At 42.0% G+C, this 18568-nt stretch overlaps 1 protein-coding gene across 1 annotated transcript; it reads right to left on the bottom strand.

Annotated features, from left to right (window-relative positions):
• Positions 1 to 6777: 6777 nt before the first annotated feature.
• Positions 6778 to 12287, bottom strand: HINT1 (histidine triad nucleotide binding protein 1). Its single transcript, XM_054031890.1, has 3 exons — positions 12135 to 12287; positions 8892 to 8996; positions 6778 to 7106 (listed from the first exon to the last, which is right to left on the bottom strand). The coding sequence occupies exons 1-3, from the start codon at positions 12243 to 12245 to the stop codon at positions 6942 to 6944; spliced, it is 381 nt and encodes a 126-aa protein (XP_053887865.1). The 5' UTR covers positions 12246 to 12287; the 3' UTR covers positions 6778 to 6941.
• Between the last annotated feature and the right edge of the window lie 6281 nt (positions 12288 to 18568).

The raw sequence follows: 18568 nt of genomic DNA, 5'->3' as shown, positions 1-18568 counted from the left end.
AAGGAGAGCACTGCTGTAAAAGAACAGTGGCATCCACTGCTTAGTTAGGAAAGCCATTAATAGGCCTGATATTCCCATTGGGCCCATGTTATCCACCTGAAAAGCTAAAAGTTTGAACACCTCATCTTTTATTTCCCTAAATAATACTAAACATTTATATGAAAACCAATGCAATGAAAGAAAAAGTTGCATTTTATCAACCATGAATGAACTCAAATAAGAAAAGAAATTCTGGGGAATGCTGGTGAGTTGCTAAGTGATCCCATATACCCAGAGGTTTGTTAAAAACATATGACATCAAGAGAGAGAAGGAAAGGAGCTGATTAAGTCCCTCAACAAAGAGATAAGATGTTTCAGTAAATTATGGAATGTAGCAGTAATTTATGTGGTAGGATTTACTGAATGAAATGCAGTCCAGTAAATCCTTTATCAGAAGTGATTAAATGTAAGCCACTCATTGTCACCTGAAGCACAGTGAATCATATGAATTTAATAATGATATATTGGAGGGGGAGCCTTTTAATGTACAACAGGACATTTCTAATAATTATTAACCAATTTGTCTATGTTCAGTTTTACAGGATTTTAGGATTCGGTGCATTCAGAAGTGTTGGTGTGTTTTTTGTGCGTGAAAGATTCCTATTCCTGATCTTTTCCTCCCTACCCCCCTTTCTACCCATATCACTAAAAGTCTAGTATGCAGGTCCTCACCACATCCCCGGTTAGTTACTGTAAACTACTTCTCTCTGGCTTTCCCATCACACATATCTTCCACCATTTAGCTGCTGAGATCATCACCCTTGTCTGTTACGTTGCCCCTGCTATCCACTCTTCTGAGTCCATCCACTTGTTCTCCCTTTTCCATCACAAGATTTCTGTCCTCACTCTGTTTCTCCCTGTGCATCTGTTTTGTTTTTCTTATCCTATTGCTCCCGCTGGTCTGTCTTCACCTGCCACCTGCCCTACAACTTTCACATATTCTTCTATGTTCCCCATCACACATGAAAGACCCGCATTCACAAAGCTATCTCCTCCATATCTATCCTCAAGACCCACTTCTTCCATGATGGCTATGAGAAGTTGGCCAACCTAAGAACAGATTTTTGGAGATTGTCAATGGGTATTTATGTCAGAAAACAAAGTAACCCCACTAGATATAAACCTTTCACATATTTTGACTGTAAAACTCTTCCCCGCCCTTCATGGGTTGTTTGCTTTCTTAAACTAAACTCCCTCAGGCAGTAAATAAGTCTTCCTGTGTATATACAAAGCACTTAGATCATTATGGGTATTGTTGGAATATAAATAATAGGACCCAGATTGTGGTAACTATTTCATGTTGAGAAAGGTTGGACGAGAATTGTTATGGACCTTGGCAACTACTTTCTATGGATCAGATGGGAGTTAGCTCAGATTTAAACAATAGGCACGCCCACCCCCACATTACATGGCCAGTCGAGCCACATGTTACCCCTGTGCTGAATTTTCCCCCAACGTATCTTAATTCACAACTGGACCTGAAGAAAGTATCTAACACACAACAGTATCACACCTTAACAATAAAGCAGAAACTCATAACTGAAACAACAATAAAACAGGGCTACACTTCTGTCAAGTTTATTATAGCCCCACTCCTTCTGGCAAAAACCAAAAGAAATTATCATTGTTATTTTTCCCAGATAACCAAAGAAGAAGCAGACTGAATGAAAACTCTATTTAAATCCACAACTAACAATTATATTGAGATAAAAGGTTAAACACAGCACTCAAGATAAATTGTTTGTTTAAAGAATCAACTTTCAGCACAAGAAAATAAGAAGACAAAAAACAAAAAGGAGACAATATATAAAATAACTAAAGTCAATGTGAAGAAAGCTGGTACAAACGAGTTATAATTCTTTCACAATTGCTTGTGTACATTGGTCAGCTGTAGTCAGCAGGCCTGGATTGCTCAAGAATTAAGGGCCACATCCATGAAAGTATTTATGTTCCAAACTTCCACTGAGATCAATGGAAGTTAGGAGCCTAAATAAATACTTTTGTGGATCTGGGCCTTAGCAAAGAAACGTAGAATCTCTTACCTTGAGGTGAGAGTTCAAATTCAGCCTTGGCTATTAGTAACAAAGTTTTACCTTAGGTTGTTATAACAGTGGGTTTTGTGGTGCCCTATATAAAGAGAAGTGTCCAGGAGTATCCAGGTGCATCTCACATTTGTGACTGCGCTCCTCTCCCATACTCACAACAGACTCTAGTCACCTCATAAAATGCTTGCAACTCATCCAGTTGTGCTAAAACTTTTCTTCCTCTGTTCACCCATCCACAACAGAAAGGGTAGCAGCAGGGATGCAAATTCAAAAACTTGAATCAAGACCAGACATAAGGAGAAACTACCTTCAGTTTGGGTAAAAAGAGAAACTGATGAGAAAGAGCTATTAGTTGCACAAGGTAGGATTCAGGTGTGTGCACAGGGCTGTATGGAGCCCCACAAGTGGCACCGAAATAAGTTCAACACAGTTACCTTCTGGTGGACAATTTATGTGAAATGGGTTGATGGATCCAGTGCACTTCTTAGTGGACAGTTGTCCACTCTCTCTGTCAATTTGCCAAAGGCTGAATGAATCTAGAAAAAGGAATTCCCTTTTCACCTCTAGAAGCAGTTTCTCTAGAGGCACACTGGGGCGGGGGAGGGGGGGTGATATAGCAAAAATTCTACAGTTCATGCAGTACATGTTCTCCAGCTAAGATAACTTTACTCTGCCAATGCTGACAATCTAGCTTCTTACACAAGCACTGAATTCATTTAAAGCATTTAAGGAAAATGTGTGTTTTTCTTGGTTTCAGAAATAGATAACCCTGAAAACATGAACCAGTTCTAAGCAGGAATTTTCAGGTTTGCAATAATAGCTGTGGGAGGTGTGAACTTCCACATCATCTCAATGGTAATTCAGATGCCTAATGATGGTTATCTAAATGTCAACATTTGTAACTATTTCTCTGATGACTGAAGCAATTAAGAAAGATGATCATATGAATCTTCTGAGTGTGAAATTGCATTTTGATGCCATGAATTGGGTGATGCCTGGCAGAGTTGTCCCACTAATCTGGTCCATGGAGGCAGCAGACTAGAGGAGAGGAGGAGAACCCAGAGAGCAACCAAATGCCATGAACCCGGCAGGGCACTTGGTACCAATGGGAACTAAATCAAAAGAGCCCTGCAGCGCTTAGGAGGGTATCTGAGCCCCATCAACAGGGAGCTGCGCCCACAGAAGCATGCATGATTATATACACAATCTGCTGCCATTGGCATCTCATTTGAATATTGAAAGTGAGTGGAGCTTGGTTTGTGGGAAGAGTATCATTGTTTATTTTTCCATTCCCAATTTAACCCCTACTTGGCCACCAACCCTGCCTAATGCTACCTGAGGGTGTCCAAAGTAGCTGCTCGTACAAAAATCAACATTAAACTCAAAATCATCAGTAAGGAACATACAAGGGGAGCAGGCCTTGGGAGAGAAATGGCAGGAAGTTGGATGAGGAAGCAAGAATCTTTTTCAAAGTAAATAAAGGTTCCTTTTAAGAAAGGGAGATCACCAACCAAACTGGATGCATCAGTTTTAAGTCTATTGTGAAAAAAATGCTTCTTCTCTTCCTTTTTATTCATGGATCTTTTGCTAGAATAGCAGTGAATAAACATTTGAAAATGGAAAAGCAAAAAGTTTGTGTCTCTCATCAACAGAAGTAGACCAATAAACAATATTACCTCACCCACTGGGTCTCTGTCATACATCATTCTTATTCAAGAATACAGGTACACCATTCAGGATGTTATTTTAAAACAAGAATGGGGGCACTAATTGTGAAGTCACTCTTCATTAGAGGAGTCTAGGATTACCTTTACAATTACTACAATAAGGATGCAGAGTACAAGCAAATGACTCTTTAGGAAGAATTTAAATTTGATTAGAGACTTGACAATGCTCTTCAGCTAAACGCCCCCACATCACTTAATGCCACTTTTTCTTTCTACTCAATCCCAAAATGAGATGATTGTCCCAGTAGCAGCACGTATTATTAATTAAATTGTGAAAGTCACCAAGAGGCAAATTATAATTTGATTGTAGTAGTTTATACCTGGGATATCTCCTTTCAGAAACAGTTGAGCATTGCCATTATGTCCATGTACATAATGGTAGAAAAAAATTTAAATTGGGTTAATGTTGATAAATGTAACACATCGGGTCAGATTTGGAAAGTAAAGGAGATACAAGTAGAGGTAAAAAGTTCCATCCATGTGAATCACTCATAGTGAACTGAATATCTACACTAAATATGAATAGGCATGCCAGTTGTCTCCATAGAGCCCCCATTCCCCCATCCCCGATGTGGGAATTGTACATGCCCATGGGCTCCGCTAGACTCCTTCTTGATGCGGGATTTCAAATAGTGGCAGTCACCCCAAACACCTCCATCCTCTGGAATCAGAGTTATCTGTAGATGTGTGACCCTTCCTCTCTTACATTTAAATGATCAGTACTGCGCACCTGAGTTAATGCTTCACAGACATGAATGGAGCAGCTCACACCTACTGCTGGAAGTATAGCTCGAGGCTCTCTGAAGACTCATCTCTGTACTGGTTACATTCTAATCATTTTTGAAGTTTTCTCAACAACCATGACAGTTAGAAACTTACTTTTTTCTAAATGAAAGTTGAGGTTCTGGAGAACAATACAGTAGCTTCAGAGGTGCTAGTGGAGCATAGTAGCTGTTTTCAAGCCCTGGTTATTCAAAGCTGATTTTCCAAGATTATACTGAAAACATTTGACATTTTGTTACTAAAAATCACAGGTCTATGCAGTGGTTCTCAACCATTTCATGCTGCTGACCATTTCTTCATATAAAAGTAAAGAGCTCTGCTCATAGGCCATAGCCTCCTAATTTACACCTGCCCAATAATAGTAATGTAATTTAGCATTAGTTTAGTTAAGACAGAAGATGAAAACAAACTTTCCTTAATGGGATGGATACAGTTGCATGGTTATATTGCCTCATTTTGTATGTGTATCCTCTCACTTTACCTGCAGCTTGTTGGCCATTAATTTGATCACAACTCAATATTCATCACAGAAACATTTGATCAAAAAACCTAGACAACCTCTGTGCTAAGAACAGAAGCTTAAAAAAATCCACTGGTTAAACAAGCTTTTGGAAACCGTAGGAGTCTTGCACTCTTACAAATGCAAAAAATGCAACTGCTTCAAGACTGACATCTAGTACACCGATACAACACAGGCTTCTCTGTAGACCGCTGGAAGTACTCTGCACACCACCAGACTGCAGACATTCAAAACTTTGCAAGAATGGTCATCCTTTAGCTATCTACGTGCAAACAGTGGAGAAGAGTAATTGTTGAGGTATTTCAGATGTGCAGGAGTTCAGACAACATTTGCCCTTGTTGTTTTCAACACTTGATGCACATATCGATACATACAAAACATGCATTTAGAAAAAACAGTCACATATGCTGTACTCAACATATTCCCTTCTCTATCTCTCATTGTGAGCAAAAAGTCTCGGGGCCTTATCATTAGAAAGAGGAGTCACACACAGTTTTTTAACTGAGGCTACGGCTACGCTAGAGAGCTTACCGTGGCGCAGCTGCACTAATGCAGTTGTGCCACTGTAAGCACTCTAACGTAGCTGCTCTAAGCCCCCGGGAGAGAACTGTCCCATTGGCTTAACTACTCCAGCCCTGCGAGCAGCAGCAGTAGCTATGTCAACGGGAAAAGCTCTCCCACCAACACAGCGCTGTCCAAACCGGCGCTTATGTTGGTGTAACTTACATCTCTCAGGGGCATGGTTTATTCAAACCTCTGAGCGCCATAAATTGTGCACTACAGCTTATATCAGCATAACCCCTTTGTCTGGTTTGATATCATACTGGGATAGGTAAGGGCCTCCACAAACCCAAAGGAAACAAAAGCTGGTTTTGAAGCTGTTGTAAAATATTTCATGAATATATCAGTTGTACTCAATGGAATATAATTAAAAGATCATTGGTAAACTATGCAACCGTTTCCCTGACCGCATACCTGTTTAAAACGGCATAATTATGTTACCATCCTGTTCCATTTCCTGGGTAATTACTTGAAACAGGACTCAATTCTCTCTTTTCTGAAATGTATTGCCATGGTTCCTGACATTATTCTGGTAGAGTGCTCACTTCCCCCAAAATGGACATGCCCTCACTTTCCTAAATCCTATTGTCCTATGCCCCAGCAGTTATTGCTTTGTTTTATTTCCATATTTTTCTCCCTTTCTACTTTGTTCTTTTTCACCAGAAAAGCTTGCAGGGAGAGAAAGCAGGGGCCATTAGTAAAAAAACACCACACACATACACACCCTCATCACGCAGGTTAGATAGGTGTGTCACACCTATAATCTTACTAGCGTGTCACACCTATAGTATTTTAACCTCAGACATCATTTAGACATTTCTCAGTTTTAGTGCCAACCTGCCCTGCCTCTGTGTGTATTGTTCCTACAGTGTTCAGAAAACTGTGAAGAGGTAGGCTCTTGATGAGATATTAAAGACTGGATGTGCTAAACAAATCTCTTTCTTCATATCCTCCCTTATCACACAGTTCGCCACATTCAGTGAAGCAAGTTAGTGAATGCAGTGTAAGCATTATTACATATTCACATTCAGGAAAGACATTGATGGAAGCAGTTTTGTAAGCAAAAACAGGAAGAAACCCCCCCCCCCCCCCCCCCCAGAGATGATGTTATATGCTATAACTTTATTGTGTGAGCATTGTTGAAAACTTTTATTGCCCTTTACAGAAAAGGGTGATTGAACATGTTAACAGTAGTTGGATTCTTGGGCAACGTATTAAATCTATGCAGGGATCATTTCCACATAGAATGGTGATTCTTGCTGAAACTTAGCCAGGAGGCCAGCCCAACTGACGTCCACCAAGAACATGGAGATGTACATGATAGACAGACTGCCCACCATCTGGCCCTTCATTCACGACCATTCGGTATCCCTTGGTCAGGCCCAATTCAGCAGCACACTTCTTGCCAACAATCATTAAATGCCCAAGAAGCTGAAAGGATTAAAAGGGAAGGGAGAGAGAGAAAAATCAACCACAAACACAATTGTGAGTAATTTGAAGAACAATAAGTTTATCAGTTATGTGGAACAACTGGTAAAAAAAATCCTCCAAGTAAATTTTAAAAACTACAGTGAAATGAAATTGCATATAAGATCAAGAATCTTATTTATAAAATGTCTTTAAAAAAGTGGGGGGGGGGGAGGTGGAGGCGGAGGCAAGTTCCAGCCAATGGAAGTCACAGCCAGCCAGCACCTCTCAGGATTAGGACCTTTTCATTCCTTAGGCAATGAAGAAAAATCCAATTAAAAAGAAAGTTGACTTATCTAGTATATGTTCACAAAGACTTGGGGCCCGATTTTCAAGACAGATGAGACCACCTAGTTCTTATCATTTCAGGCACCTCTTGCCAACCCTAACAATTCACTCCAATACAAGATGCCACAAACCCTTATTTTCCATACTAGAACAAGTATTATCTAGTGTAGAACAGAAGGATGGACATTAGAATATATTTCAAAACAAAAGCAACATTTCTGTACTGGAGACATGCATTTCTAAAGCTACATAATATTTTTCGTTGACTATTAGTTATTTGTACTGCAATAGCAACCAAGATACAATAGATGCTGTTCAAATTCCTAAAAAGGAGAAAGTGTCCGTGCACCAAAGAGCTGGCATTCTAGCAACTACAAAAGTTAAAAAGAAGAAATGAAAAGTTACTGCCCTAATGAGACTACAATCTATGCCCACTGTAAGTTACGAAATGTAGTGCTGAGCCAGGGTTCCAGAAAAGGTGATTCTGCCTGTAGCTCTTTATAGTGCGAAAGGGGTCAAGAACAAAAAACATTCTGATCAAGTGTCAGTTAACTTCCTAATACTAAATACACAGCACTTTCATGATTCACCTGAACAAATTTCACATTTGGACTTCCATTTCTTTGGATTTCTTTCATTTTAAAATAAAGTCACTCCTACCCCAATACACCACTTTAAGCATTAACAATCAAGCTGTTTTATCACAAGCATTAGAACAAGTTATCTAGGGAGGTTGTGGAATCACTATCATTGGAGGTTTTAAAGAACAGGTTAGACAAACACCTGTTGGGAAGATCCTGATAATGCTTAATTCTGCCTGAGTGCAGGGGACTAGACTAGATGATCTATTGAGGTCCCTTCCAGTCGTACACTTCTGTGATTCTATGGTATTATAATGACCCACCAGGAGATTGAGAAGGCATTTCTCTAGCTGAGTGACTAACAATTCAGAATGGAAAGTTACACCTGATGCCAATGCAAAGCTGATAATATTCCTCTACTGTTTCTCCTTTCATTGCACATATCTCCATTCCAAGGTGTTGTTTGTTTTTTATTTTTAGGCAGACTTGTACCAACTTCCACCAGCTCAACATTGTAATAACTTATTCAACAAAAAGTGTGGCAGAACCGATTACAGGGTACATCTGCCAGTGAAGGTTTTATGTCCTACGTCAGGTGGTCTCAGAGCAGCCAATGAATTATTAAGCATGCCGCTGCATCTTGTGAGTGTGTTTTGGTCATTTAATATTTTAACTTTCAGAGCTTTTGTTTTAAAGCTATGTTGTAATAACATTTAAACTTGGCATTAAAGCACCACAGGCATGCACTGCACCTTTCAGGCAGAAAATAAAACAAGATTCCTGCCTTAAAAAACCTAATAGTTTTCATATGTTATAATGGCAGATTCAGTGTAGATACAATTTATATGTAGTATAATGTAATAAACTTCACAATACTTACAGATTCATCTGAATCTTCGGCTTCAGATAATTGGACAATAGGCTTCTTAGGAACCACTAGGAAATGCGTTGGAGCTTGGGGTGAAATGTCATGGAACGCAAGGCACTGGAGAAAGAAATGATTAAGAGCTGAAGCACTAACTTTTTAGATGAAAATAAGCCCCATATATAAATCTGAACATCTCATTACTACCTACACCCCTACTGGTACATACTGAATTTGAGATGGTAACTTCAATAACTTTCCAAAATTAGCACTGGTTATTTGATATCCCTTAAAATGTAGTTAGCAATAAGACGAAAACTTTAACTCAAATTCACACAAAATGCCCACATACAGAGGCCTACAAAGAACAGTTTTTAGTATGAACCAAGAACATTGGTTAGTTTATTTTCAGGAATTACTTACAACTATTTCTAAAGCATTCTAAATAATAAAAAGCAAATTTTCAGCAATGAACTTTGCAATTTATTCTTTTCACGGCTGTACCTAATAACTAGTAGAATTAGTTATGTACATTCATATCAAAGAGCAAATATATCACTACAATTTGCTACTATTCTACAAATTTTTAAAGACTATTATAACAGATATCACATGAATGGAAGTAGTGTCACTGAAACATAGATGACATCTTTATTTTCTTTGGAACTGCAATCCTGCATCAGTCCAGTATCCTATGTGTCATCAGAAAATGACAGATCCTTCAGAGGAACAGACTCCACAGTGGACTTACAAAATAACCCAACCTAGGGAAGCTTTTTCTTAAGCCTTTAGGGTATGTTTTACCTAGTAGCTGGCAGAGTGCTTCCCAGGATGGGTAGACAGCCCTATGCTAGCTCTGTTTGAGCTAGTGCACTAAAAATAGCAGTGCAGCTGCAGCAGCTCAGACTAGCTTTCTGAGTATGTACCCAGGCTGCACTGTACTCAGGTGGCTTCAGACGAGGCTCGTAAGTGAAAAATAGGTTCAAGTATCACACTGAAATGTAAGTACAATATTTATAAAATGAATCAATTGGAAAATAATTATATGGTAAAAATGAGAAAGTAAATATTTTTCAGTAATAGTGCGCTGTGACACTTTTGTATTTTTATGTCTGATTTTGTAAGCAAGTAGTTATTAAATGAGGTGAAATTTGGGGTACGAAAGATAAATCAGACTCTTGAAAGGGGTTCAGTACTCTGGAAAGGTTGAAAACCACTGAATTAGCTGATTACACTGAAACATCCTTTAATCCTGCAAGGGCAGTTTTAATTCCCTAAGAGTTATAACAAGTTTCCTCTTTTTATCACGTAAGAGACGATAATCACATAATTACTTAAGCATCCCAAAGTGTTTTAAGACTGGAAACTGGATTTCTCCCTATTTCTCATACTGGGTTATTTATTGTCAACTCACCTGGCAAATTGAAAAGCAGACTCATTTTACTATACTGACTCCAGCAATATATCCTCTACAGTTTATCATGATTAGAGGCAAAGTTTCTTGAAACTTTCACATGGACAAAGAGAAAGAAATACACTTATATACACATCTTGGTTGCAAAGCAGCAGCACAGAAATTGCTTTAGAAACTACTTCAAAACCATTTAGTGTTCTAGAATGAAATTTCCCTTCAACAGCTGTGATATTATCCTGACCTATTAAGATATTGGCTCTTCAACTGTCATTAGCTATAAGAGTCATACAAATGGTATATTTTTCCAATAAGAACCCATCTTCTGCATTGCATTTATACGGGACCTGATTTTCACAAGCAAAGAGCAACCACAGCTTGCAATGATTTCAATGTTCAGTGTCAACCCGAGGTGGATCCAGTCAAATTCAAACTGCTAGATATAAGAACTGGATTATTATGTTGCTCTAGTAAATATGCAACTTTTCCTAACTTTAGGAATCAAAATCAGGAGGCATGCCATCAAATATTAGCCAGATACAACAGGTACCAGTGCCAAATTAGGATTTTGGTAGCTTTCTCATAGCAAGATGGCTGCCTATTTTAATGGTACAAATTCTGGATTTGTGGCCAAAATATGGCATGATCCAGATGCCAGATCAGAGTTCATGCAATGCTGCTGCAGACAGACACACCTATGTCTTGATTTTTAAAATACAAGAGTGGTTAAACATGTTCTCTGTTTAGACAGTAGAATTTAAATTAAATAAATTAATGGAGATATCCCATCTCCTAGAACTGGAAGGGACCTTGAAAGGTCATCGAGTCCAGCCCCCTGCCTTCACTAGCAGGACCAAGTACTGATTTTGCCCCCATCCCTAAATGGCCCCCTCAAGGATTGAACTCACAACCCTGGGTTTAGCAGGCCAATGCTCAAACCACTGAGCTATCCCTCCCCCCCTTCAATTTAGATAATTGAAGCTCAATAATCCAGTGTTTGATCCACGTGTTGGCAGTACTACCATGCCAGGATAAACTGTTGTCTTGCAGGGTCTGTTGGGTTGTTATGGGGTTTTTTGTTTGTTTGTTTTTGCTAAAGGAGGAGCAGCTAAATTTATTCTTTAATAGTTAAGCAATGCAATCTACTAGGGGGAGGGCAAAATGGCTGGATCACACAAGATCCAGGGAACAGACGCAACTATTTGTTGCACTGCTTGTATCAGCTAGGATCCATTAAGGTCCAGAGGGTTTTTGTTTCAGATGGCCCGCTACACTTCTCTATTTATGCTCTGGAGAGGGAGCTGTGGTGACCAAAAATAAGCGGTCCGTGATCCAGGGTTTGGCAGCAGCGCTGCACCAACAGGGAAGCCGTGGAACTTGGAGGGATGGGATCAAAACCAGGCTTCCCTTTTCCCATAAATGATTATTATAAAAGGTGCGGCTGTTAGCGTAGCAACAGCGCCGCGACGAGCTGGGGGGATCGCAGCAGTTTTTAGCCCACTGCCCCAGCGGGGAGGCCGAAGAACAGCGAGCTCTGGCATGCACCACAGAAGCAATTGTGCCGTTCATGCCTTTAGCTCGCGTTTTCTCTCCTCCCGCAGCGAGCCCTGCAGTTACAGCTCCCGCCACAGGAACACACATGGACCCCCAGCCTGTCCGTGACAGCCCGGTGAGCGCCACCGCCCAGCACCCCGCGTGCAACGCCGGGCGCCCCCACCGCGCCCCCGGGGAGCTGCTGCCAGAGGAGGGCACCACGCAGCAGCCGCAGCCGCCTCCCGCCCATGCAAGCGCGGGCGCCCGCAGCCGTTGCTGCCGCCTGCCCCGAGCGCGGCGCACGCAGCCCCCACCTGCTCGTCCTCGAAAATGATTTTGGCCGGGATCTCCTTGCGGATGATCTTCCCGAAGATGGTTTCGCCTCCGGGCCGGGCGGCCTGCGCCTTACGGATCTCGTCAGCCATCGCTGCCGGCTCGACCCCCTGCGTGCTGAGCCCGCCCGCGCGCGCGCGCACTGGCGTGGGGGTGACCTGCCCCCCGGGAGGGCTCCGCCGGCTTCAGCCCACGGCATTGGTGCTCTCGCCTGCCCATCAACCTGTCCCCGCCCTGTTGGGCACGGAGTTAAAGGGACAGGCGGGGGCTTCTTGCCTTGCTGCTGCGCTCTGTCATTGCCATTAAACATTGTCCGGTGAAATCGGCCCCCAAGTGTAGGGGCTGGTTCTGCAGACATTTACTCCCATTTGTGATGGGGCGGGACTGATCCCGTGAGTAGTTATTCACATTGCAGGGTCAGGTCTTAGGTTGTCTTAAAATAAGCTTTAGCCAAACAAATGTGAATAGTTCCGGTACTTTGTTACTCCGGTGGTACCTGGTGGGTTTGGGGTTGTCGGTGTGTTTTTTTAACCAGAAGTGGCCCATTCATTCTGTGACAAGGCAAGGGAACTGCATATTTAATTGTAGCCCATGGATTATGTGCTGCTTTTCAATCTACAGTGCCACTGCCACTGGTATCAGTGGGAGGAGAGCAAAAGTAGAATATGGAAAGGCCCCACTCCTGAATCTGACTCTATGGCAGTGGATCCCTGTGCTCATACGGACCCCCCACTGATGTAATTGACTTCAGTGATTATTCACAGGAGTAAAGCAGACATGGTTTATCCCAAAAGCTCTCACCCTAGGAATCAGCACACAAACTGAGAGGCCTGGCCACGTATTGTTCTGTGAAATGTAGAGGGAAGATCTAGTAGTTTCTGGAGCTCCTACTCAATAGAAGTAAATGGATGGTTTATCAGCATATATATGGAGCAACTGAGCCTACCCAACTGCCCTTGCACTGCCCCCAAAACTTCCCTGCATGTCCATAACTGCGAAATATATCCGTCCTCTGTGCACACTTCCTCTTGCTAAGCAGACTCACAGCAGTTCTGCCTGTTCTGAGCAGGGTAAGGCCATATGTATGCTACAAAGTTAAGTTAATTTTTGTCAATGACGGTAAGTTGTTTTAATAGCATCAGTGAATATATTCACACAACGCTCCTTGTGTCGACTGAGCACATCCACAGTCACTGCATCGGCAGAGAGAACGTTGCATCGTGGGTAGCTATCCCACTGTGCAACTCACCACCCTCTGCTGCTGGAAGCTCTGGGAGTGGATCACGGTGCATCATGGGGATGTACTCGCTGTCCCGTGATACAGTTCTTTCCATCCCATCATGGACTTCCTATTTCATTTTGCTCCATTTTTCAACAGTCCTTGTGAACTGTGCATCCGCCATCTCTGCCTGACAACACAGATCCTGAGCTGCTGACCATTCTGGTGATGAGCGTGCTGAACACAATGCGGCTGGTCCTGCAGTATTACATGAGCTGCGAAACAGAGAGTGTATTGATTATGCCTGCCCTGCTGTCTGCCATGGAAACAAATAATTCAAGATTGCTGCTGGCATTCACAGAATAGCTTGCCATGGTGGAGCGTCGGCATTGGGCTCAGGAAACAAACACTGATGGTGGGATTGCATCATGATGCATGTATGGGATGACAAGCAGTGACTGCAGAACTTTCGGATGTGCAAAGCCACCTCCCTGGAACTGTATGCGGAGTTTGCCCCAGCACTGCGGCACAAGGTCACCAGAATGAGAGCTGCCCTCATTGAAGAAGAGTATGTGGCGATCACTGTGTGGAAGCTGGCAACTCCAGACTGCTACTGGTCAGTTGTGAATCAGTTTGGTGTTCGAAAGTCCACTGTGGGGGCTGCGGTGATGCAAGTGTGCAGGTCCTTCTACCAAGGACTGTGACTTGTGGTAATGTGCAGGAAATAATTGATGGTTTTGAGACAATGGGATTCCCTAACTGCGGAGGGACGCTGGATGGAACACATATCCCAATTTTGGCCCCCAACCGTCTTGCATTGGAGTATATCAACTCAAAGGGCTACTTCTCCATGGTCTATCAGGCGCTGCTAGATCACCACAGCCGTTTCACTGGCATCAGTGCAGGGTGGTCAGGGAAGGTGCACGCATTTTTTGGAACACTGAACTGTATAGAAAGTTGCATGTTGGGACTTTCTTTCCAGACCAGAAGATTCCAATGGGTGTGTGTGAAAATGCCCATAGGGACTTTGGACACCCCACGTACCCCTTACTCCCAGGGCTCGTGAAGCCTTATACCAGAAACCTAGATAGCAGCAAGGAGCGCTTCAGCAACAGGCTCAGCAGGTGCCGAATGATGGCTGAATGTGCCTTTGGCCAATTAAAATGTCTCTGGCACTGTCTTTTTGGCCCGTTAGGCCTCAATGAGGAAAATATTCCATTGGCCATTGCAGCCTGCTGTACTCTCCATAATATTTGCAAATCAAAAGGGGAAAAGTTTTCCCCAGGGTGGGCCGCTGAAGCTGATCAGCTGGCTGCTGATTTTGAGCAGCCAGATACAAGGGCAATTAGAGGGCCACAGCAGGAGGCTATTTGAATCAGAGAGGCTTTGAAAGAGCATTTTGACATTTTGAGCTCCGAAGAAGTGGGCTGTAGCCCACGAAAGCTTATGCTCAAATAAATTTGTTAGTCTCTAAGGTGCCACAAGTACTCCTGTTCTTTTTGACAATGATTGCCAGTCATGTGTCTGTATGTGGTGCATTTGGCAAGGCAATATTTAGTTGCCACCATAAAGAACTTGCTTCTTGAGTGTTAATTGTAGAGCAAATAGTCCTACCTATAGCCAATGTTAAGACTGAGCAATGTATGTATGTATGTATTTCACAAATTAAGATTTATTTTATTTCAAAGACTCAAGTTTAATAACAGAATCAAACACAAACTTTTGGTCAAACAGGGGACATGACAAAGAAGAACAGTCTCGCAGTTAGGGCTCTCGCAGCTGGATGTAACTCCAACTTTCATTGCAAAACCAGTCCCCAGGCGTGGAGTGCACATGGTACTGTGAGGACTGGATATATGCAAGGAATGCGCTGGGGGGAATTTGGGAAGAGCATGGACAGCAGTTCTGTAGTGGCTGGAGGAGAAGTCAGACACAGATTGCTGCAAATGCAGGCTAATGAGGGACTTCAATATCTCTGGTGTTCGAGGAACTTTATCATCTGCTACTGTCCCTGTGTACTTTCCTGTCTATCCAGCCTAAGTCTTTCATTAATTGTCTCCCTCCACACTCTTGTTTCGCACTGTTGTGCATCTGTTGACTGCAGCACCTCGCGAAACAGATCCTCCTTACTCTTCCTCGGTCGCCACCTTATCTAATAGAGGCATTCCGCCGCAGTGGAGGAGTGCGTTCTCAAGGGCACATCTGCAGAAGGCAAAGAAACAATGAATAGAGAGTATTGTGAGTGCGCTTACTTCTGTGAATCACAACAGTTACACATACCTCTTTCTCACTATCCCTTGGCTAATACACAGGTCGTCGTGAGCCCTAATTATGTTGTGTTCACAGGGAAGGAGGTGGTGGGCAAGAAGGAAAGGGCAGGAAGAGACAACAGGTGGTTTGCGAAGGGGGGTTAATAACTACTAGGGAGCCTATTGTAAATACTGGTACCCTTTTCCACTGGCTAGGGTAATAGAACCCAATATCTCACTCCTAAGCATGCATCCTAAGCAAGGGAGCATCTCCTATATGAGTGTGGTTTCAGACCGGCTCCATATGCCGCTCACCCGTGTGCCACTCTGGTCCCTCCAGAAATAATTGCTGGGTGACACAGCAGTGGGAGAAACAGGCAGCCATGGCTCCACTGAGAAGATGGACAGGCTCCACTCTGTTGTTAATTTCTGTCCCTTATCCCTCCTCTACCGTATAACAAAGTACATGAGAGCTTAGTTTCCTCTCACCGGGCAACATGAACACTTGAGCAAAATGAGCACTTACCGGAACTCCCCTCTCCTGCATCCTGTGTGCCAGAGCTGGAGTGCTGGGACTAGCTAGACTCCTCCAGAGTGGAAAAAAAGAGGTCCTGACTCGCCACAACACCAGACAACCCTTGCCGTGTGCTCCACATCGTCCTCCAGCTCCACCTCCTCATCCACCACTTCCTCATCAGGGTTGAGTCCGCTGGTCACTGCCTCCAGACCCCCTGAAGTATCCACGGGACTCTTGGCAGTGGAAGTGGGATCGCTGCCATCCACTGAGGATGGCATGCTGCTCCTCATGTCTGTGGCGCCGTATCGCAGCAATGGTTGGCCTCCCTTGTCTTCTGGCATGCCTGCCTCAGCTCTTTGGTTTTATTATGACACTGCTGCATGTCCTTTTTGTGCCCCTTCTCCTGCATTCCATTAGCAATCAGCCCGTAGGTATCAAAATTCCTATGGCTGGTGCGAAGCTGTGACTTCACAGCCTCCTCTCCCCATAGACTCAGCAGATTAAACAGCTCTGGTGTGCTCCACGCAGGAGCGCGTCTGCTGCGGAAAGCCAGCATGGTCAGCTGGGAAGATGCTGTGTCAACTGTGCATGCTGAGCAAACAGGAAGAGAAATTTCAAAAATTCACGGGCCTTTATATGTGTATGTGGGGGGAGGAGATGTATACTTGTGTACCTTCAGGGCAGTAGAGTTCAAACCACTGACCAGAGCAGTCATGATGGGCATTCACCTCCTGGAGGCCAATTAGGGCGATATAACCAAGTGAGGTGTCTACACTGATGCTGTGTCACTCTAACTACATTACAAAAAGCTCTATGCCACTTGTCAAGATGGTTTTATTATGTTGGCATAGCAGAGGAGTTACATCGGCGGGAGGAGCATTTCAGTATGTACACCTCCACGGTTTTGTTGACGAAAGCTGACTTTTGTCAACAAAATTGTGTAGTATAGACAAGGCCTTAGAGGACAAAATGGCACTGGCAGCTGGTCTACATTAGCATTCCCATCATTGCTAGCACTGACAGGAGATTTTGAGAAAAGTCTTAGCATTTTAGTCCTGCAAATTGGTCCATCTTCCAACCACAAAACTAGACAAATGCACCACACCTCACTGAGATTAACAAACATAATTTCTAAGTGAAGCTGCTTTTAGAGATGTAAAGTTTAAAAATATTAGAAAACATTCCAAAAGCTAAAACAAAAAAACACAGTCCACCTAATTTTTAATCTTCATAGTTTGCAAAGCCCTAGTTTGATTTTTCTCACACTTTCCATAAAAATTCTTATATATAGGATCATTATATACTCTTGTAAGGGAAATATGTGATTTAACCATAACTATGGAGAGAATAGTTGGCAGAATTCTGTTCTCTGACCAGTGTAAATCTTGAGTTACTTCAGTTATTTGAATATGGTGTAAAAAAGCAGAAATTGTCATACTCCTTAGTGGCTGTCTAGTAATATGTCCTGGGGCACTAAAAAAAAAGGTCTGACCAAACAAATCAAAGAACCGTGGGCTGTCATTCTGTCCTTTACCTAACCCCAGTGTCTGCAGGTATTTTGGTACATATATGTCCTAAGGGTACTGCTTTGCTTAGTTGTAAAGGGGTAAGATAAGGACAGAATTCCTGCCTCAGCTTTTAATTTCCTTGCTTTTCTATGTTTGTCAGACAGTGAATATTATTTTAACAAAGATGTTGTTAAACTTACTTTTTTTATGTTATAGGATTAAAACGTCTTTAAGGAAAGAACATAAAAATTGACATAATTGATTAGATACAAAATGATAGATCAATATATTACATAAATACTTATTTAAGGCCCTGATCCTACAGAACTTATTCATGTATTTAACAGTATGCTCTGTAAGTAGTCCAACTGATTTCATTGGAGTCCTTAGCCTCTATTATTTACTGGATATTAGTAGCTCAAAAAAAGATGATAAACCAACATAATTTAAAAACATTGATCTAAATGTGCAGCAGCATTTTTAAAAATGTAATAAACAGACCTGGTTAAATAATTCTTATCAAACTACTTATTTAATTTTGCAATAGCTTAAAAATAGTCAAAAATATTTCTGTTATTCACCCAGTTTTTATGAATAGTTGAATAATTCACTAATGTTGCCCTTGAACCTGAAATTGTATTTGATGAAAAAGATGCTTGCACCTCTTAGTGGATTGTATTCCAGGATAGGGCTATGTTCATTGAATAATTTACTCAACATATTTCAGGAAGTTTTCCAAAAAAAATTTCATGATTATTAAAAATGATTCCTTCAATGTTAGTAATAAATTGTTAAAATAATGTATCTGCTCCTATTTAACAAATTTTAACTCAAAGTAAATTTCCCACAAAGGGAATAATCTCCTGAAAAGAGAAGATGATAATGGAAATGCTGACAGACTGTTACGTATATATCATATGCA

Source organism: Malaclemys terrapin, chromosome 6, assembly GCF_027887155.1.
Source record: "Malaclemys terrapin pileata isolate rMalTer1 chromosome 6, rMalTer1.hap1, whole genome shotgun sequence".
Taxonomy (NCBI): Eukaryota; Metazoa; Chordata; order Testudines; family Emydidae; genus Malaclemys; species Malaclemys terrapin.
This window is presented reverse-complemented; position numbering and strand designations above follow the sequence as displayed.

Excerpts from the sequence above, each read along its gene's own strand:
- HINT1 (XM_054031890.1), bottom strand. The coding sequence starts at position 12,245 with ATGGCTGACGAGATCCGTAAGGCGCAGGCCGCCCGGCCCGGAGGCGAA. Across the intron at positions 8,997-12,134 it reads TCATTTTCGAGGACGAGCAG|TGCCTTGCGTTCCATGACAT; the intron begins GTGGGGGCTGCG and ends TTCTTTCTCCAG. Across the intron at positions 7,107-8,891 it reads CCGAAGATTCAGATGAATCT|CTTCTTGGGCATTTAATGAT; the intron begins GTAAGTATTGTG and ends TAATCCTTTCAG.